This window comes from Pollicipes pollicipes, unplaced genomic scaffold (genome assembly GCF_011947565.3).
Source record: "Pollicipes pollicipes isolate AB1234 unplaced genomic scaffold, Ppol_2.1 Scaffold_7241;HRSCAF=8664_pilon_pilon_pilon, whole genome shotgun sequence".
NCBI classification, from domain to species: Eukaryota; Metazoa; Arthropoda; class Thecostraca; order Pollicipedomorpha; family Pollicipedidae; genus Pollicipes; species Pollicipes pollicipes.
The window spans coordinates 197297-202490 of NW_023597040.1; the positions used below are offsets into that span (position 1 = coordinate 197297).

General features: G+C 59.6%; 1 protein-coding gene across 1 annotated transcript in view; it reads left to right on the forward strand.

Annotated features, from left to right (window-relative positions):
* The first annotated feature begins 2997 nt into the window (after positions 1–2997).
* The window catches only part of LOC119110845 (meiotic recombination protein SPO11-like), a 4196-nt gene continuing 1999 nt past the window's right edge, over positions 2998–5194 (forward strand). The window contains exons 1-4 of the mRNA XM_037234724.1: positions 2998–3092; positions 3661–3854; positions 4430–4575; positions 5024–5053. Coding sequence (XP_037090619.1) covers positions 2998–3092; positions 3661–3854; positions 4430–4575; positions 5024–5053 — 465 coding nt within the window. The remainder of the gene's footprint in view (positions 3093–3660; positions 3855–4429; positions 4576–5023; positions 5054–5194) is intronic.

Sequence of the window (5194 nt, forward strand, 5' to 3'; positions counted from 1 at the left end):
GGGGCCAGTCCACAAAGCTGCCCCCACCTTGAAAAGTGAGGGAGCATGGCTCCCTAGCCCCCCCCCCCCTGTTCCTACACTCATGGTTCGGATAATAATAGACTTATGTCTACCTGGATCACGTCATCATGCTGACTCACCCTGGTCGCCACCCACTTCATATCAGTCGTATCGCAACGATTGAAACATGCGCTTGTGGCCCGATGAGTCCCCATATCCGGGTATTTTTTCAGAGGCTTAGAGTGCCTTGTTTGGGACACTGAGAGGCAGTTGGAAGAAACAGCGAATCGGCCGACTGGCCGAGCCAAGGGAACCACAGCTCGAAGCACTGTTGAGGTCAAGGGCAAGGCTATCTAACGTCCAGGTCGAGGTTTCTTCAGCGCATTTGTGTATCATTTGCGTCATGTTTGGAAACACGTTTTCCTTCGCGATCAGCTGATAATGGTTTACCAAATATAAAAATAGTGATTGATTACGCTCGTGTGTGCATAAAAAATGGTAGACATGTTGTATAATCGCTACAAGACAAATTTTAAAAATGTACGATATGTAATTTACAAGTTCCGTTTTGCTTCACAGAAATAAGTTTGATTTGAAATGATGAATTGGATATAAATAATATTGTTCTGTAGGGACAGCAACACTCCTTTACGCTACTGAATGTTCCCAACGCAGTGATAGGGGGAGCAAATCCGTATGAGCGCGTCGCGCGGGTATGTTGTTACTACGAGCTGTCTTCACTTTTGCCCCACACTCAGCAATTTTCAACCGTAAACTTTCACGGCGCGCAAGCAAAAGGAGCCTGTTCAGCACAAGAATGGAATATGACGACCTTGTCGAGCCAGCGGCAATGCCATGCATGGAGTCAAGAGGCCAAGAACAAATTAGTGGGGCGTGCCACATCCAACCCACAGGCCCTCACACATTTTGTTCCAGTCAGTTCAATGCCCATTGTTCTTCTGCCGAGGCTGAGTCAGTCTTGTCCGCGGCCGAAGCGTGTCATGCCACGCTTTTGCCGCGAACGCGCTGCGCTGCGCGCGCCTATCATTCCTTGACAGGAAATGTACCCCCGCTCGGCGGGCTGTCGGTCCCGTTGGAAGATGGCGTTGTTGGGTGTCATCTAGCGCGTCTGCGAGATGATCTGGACGATCCACAGGATCTCCCACTGGCACGGGACATAACGATTGGCCTGGTGGATGACTTGGATGAGGCAGTAGAAGAGGCTGTACCTCCTCCAGGCACGGAATTCAGCCCACTGGATGACCTCGATGAGACAGAGGAGCATGTTGCGCCACATCAAACGGACCACGGCCTGAGAGACGACCTGGATGAACCCATTCGTCCGCCTCCATCTTCTGGACGAGGGGGCCTGATTGACGACCTGCACGACCCAGTTGACGTTGGGCCGCCACTAACCCAAGGAAATATCAGGAAGGAAGAACTCCTGGATGACCTCGAAGAAATGGTCGACCTTCGGCCGCCGAGTGGAGCGCGGAGCGAGCTAGACTGCCTCCGAGACGACCTGGAGAGTGCTGGTGGACGAGCTGCTGAATCTCCGAGGTCAGCGACTGGTGCAGGGCCGGCGCGCCGAAGCGGCGCTGGACGGGGCGGACGCTGGCGTCTCGGAGCGGTGAGAGGCAGCCGCGACCGTCGCCAGCGGCGCTCTCCGGCCCGGGCCGCCGCTGCTCAGCGGCGGCCGCGGGCGATCGGCGCCGGCCGGCGAGTGGTCTGCAGTCACCGCCTCCCACACCGACAGCGGGCCTGTGCCGAGGCCTGGGTGTGGATGGTGCCCACATGGAGGTGGACGAGTGGCGCGCGCCGTCTCCCGAGCCCACCCCGCCGCCGGGAGAGTGCACGGCCTGTCGCCATGCGGCGGCCAGCCTCCGCCCGGGAGTGGCGTGGAAGACGATCCGGACATCCAGCTACCTCTGACGGGCTCCCTCTGCAGCCCGCTGCGTGAAGCACGTCACCTGGCGTCATCGTCACGACTGGCTGCGTCACAGTCACCAGAGTTGGCCTGTCCGAAGCAACGCCGTCCCGGTTCCAGCCAGCCACGCCCCGGTCTCAGCCAATCAGTCTTCAGTGTCCGTCTCCAGCCGTCCGCAGTCAGTCCTCGGACCTCCAAACCCGGTCACCGACAGTTCAGTCTCAGCCACTCCCAGGCCAATCCCTGCTGTCCAGTGGTCCATTTCTCAACGCGTACACGTCTTCTCTGTCTCCCGAATGCCAGCCCATGACGTCCAGAAAACCACTCCCCAGTCCTCCAGCGCCACTCTCCTGCCGCCACCCTCCACCCGTCCTCACCACCCCAGCACACGCCTCCGGAGAGTCAGCCCCAGTCCAGCGATCCGTCCCCCGCGGTGACCCGCGGTGTCACGTTACTGACCCCTCACCCAGAGCCGCACGGCGGCCCGTTCACACGGTCACCGTGCTGCGGCGCATCGACGCCCTGCTCGCCGCTGTCGCCGCCTGCCGGGAGCGCGGCGAAACTCCTGAGTTAGTTCTCCCTGCGAAAACTAGGTGGCAGGACCTGCGGCTGTGTGACACGTGAGTGAAGGTGGAGGGTGGGCGGTGGGCAGGGGCGACGTAAGGCGGTCAGCACGGGGGCAGTGACGCGCTGTTCTCTCCTGTTTGCGTATTTGCGAACTAGTGGCCGACAACTCACCTCACTAGTGATCGACAACTCACTTCACCAGTGACCGACAACTCGCCTCACTAGTGACCGACAACTCACCTCACTAGTGACCGACAACTCACCTCACCGGTGGCATGACAAATACTAATGGAGTGCCGACAGAACCTCATCACGGATTAAGTAAAGCAGTGGGAACCATCCATTCATCTCCTTAACCATCACGTTGTCCACGTGAGCCAATGGTGTCCAAGCATCACTGAAGGTTCGTTACGTCTGCTAACCGCGTGGCACGTCTAACAGACCGCTGCGCCCTCAGAGCTGGCCATCTGGTAGTGTCGGCAGCGGCGGCTCCTCGGGCCGACATGCGCGTGCGGAAGGAGAGCAAGCTGAATATGATGGTGCTGCTGCTGGAGAAGATCCGCCACCTGGTCGCCACCAACACCCACTCCACCAAAAGGTGGGCAGTGCGGGTCCCTTTTACCACCGGTCTGACTGTGGGCCGCTCGGGGGATACAGACTCATCGTACACAGCGTGAGGTTGCGATGAGACACACTCCGCCTGAACGTGTCGGCGGCGGCAGACGCCTTCAGCGGCAGCGGCTGTTGGTGGCAGGCGCTGAACAATGCGACGAAAGCGTGACGCGTGGTTGGACGATTGACTGCGGAGCTGCTGCACTGCAGAAAAAAGTTAACACTTTCCCTTTTCAGGTGATGTGGCAAGTTGTGTTTATTTCAAAGGCATGACATCACTTTATCAGCGTATCAAATTAGCAAGTGCTGGTCCACGTTCGGATCGGTAGCGAATGCTTCTCGTGATGAGTGTGTGAATGTTGCGTTTTAAACGCGTCCCCAACCTGTGGTCAGTCGAGCGCCTTCGGAGAAAAGTTTGTTTCAGACTTGCGTGCTCATGCGCCAAAACCCAAGGAGCCATGCATCTGGTGCCGCTGGACCGCCTTTGTTATCCCACTCACCACCAAAGCCCGCTGCCTCCCGGGACACCCGCACCAGGTTCGAGACCGTTGCAGGGACATCTACTACCAGGAGGTGGCGCTGTTCGGCAGCCAGCGGGCTGTCGACGCTCTGTTGGATGACGTCACACGCCTGCTGGCCATCCCGCGCCAAAGCTCGCACGTACGCGCCACGTCTAAGGGCCTGGTGGCGGGGGACCTGGTGCTGCGGAGCGGAGACGTGGTGCTGGACTGTTCCGCCGCCCGGCACGGTGAGGCGACGGAGCACGGGAGCTGCTGCGCTGTGGGACGCTGGGATGGGGTAGCTGCTGCAGGGGGGGGGGGGGGCGCGGGGGAGGGGGTGAGGCGAGGTAACTGCCGCACGGTAGGACGCGGAGCAGGATTGAGACAGGTGACTGAATTAGTTTGAAGGAGATGTGGACAAATACGATATGCCTCTATGATGGGCGCACATGGCAGGCCGACACCGTCAGAGTTGTCACGAGAGTGCTCCGTCTCTGAACGACAGCGTTCCGTAGTGCGGGACGAACTGTGGAGTGGGAGGATGGGTTGGAGGCCGATGGGAGAGATGGGTAGGTAGAAGACCAGGGATTTGGAAAAAACAGCATGTTAGTTTCGACTAACAACATTTTGAAAATCAACGTGTCGGTTGCGACTAAAGGTCGGCGATATGTACCATTTCGACAACAGCACCACAAGCACCAAGCATTCCATGTCAGCGCCATCCAGCTGCCATTGCCCCCCCCCCCCCCCATACACGTGGCTCTCAGCCGTCAGTTTCCGATCTGTTCGTCACACCGGCCGTGCCGGCCACCCGCCACCGCAGGCCTGCTGGTGCCAGAGGACCTGCCACACGTGCAGCTTGTGCGCTCCTCGGCCCGCTTCATCCTGGTGGTCGAGAAGGACGCCACGTTCCAGAAGATCCTGGACAGCCGGCTTCTGCGTCACCTGCCGCCCGGCATCGTTATCACGGTACGTGACGGCGGGGCGCGGCCACGCTTGCGCCACGGCGATGGGACGCCTGCCCTGCGCTGCAGGACGGCGGACAAGTGGTCATACGTCCTCTCCTGCCACCAGGCAGGATTCTTTACGGTGAAGACCGTCAGCTGCCAGCTTGCGAATTGCGTAATCCTGTGTTTTGTGTGGCGATGGTGATAGCTGTACTATCTTCGAGCGATAAATGCTAGTCGAGAGCGGCATCCATTGGGACGATGGTATGACATCGACGAGCGATATGACGATGAACAGCATCCGATCGCATGGGCTGATAACAACGTCACGAGCCGGATAGGACGCGACAGAGCGTTCCGTTACACAGCTGCGCCTCTCTGCGCGCCACCGGGCCGCCGCCACGTCCAGCCATGGCCGGCGCATATCCCCCTGCGCCTTCCATCGGTCCCCGGCCACCGGCCGCCGGCAGGGCAAGGGCTTCCCGGACCTGAAACCCGCTGTGCGGCGGCTGCTGACGACGCAGCTGCAGGTGCCGGCGCTGGCGCTGCTCGATGCTGACCGCACGGCCTCGAGATCCTCTTCGTCTACAAGTACGGCTCGCTGGTGAGGCTGTCCCCCGGCGGGGCGACGGCGTTCCCCC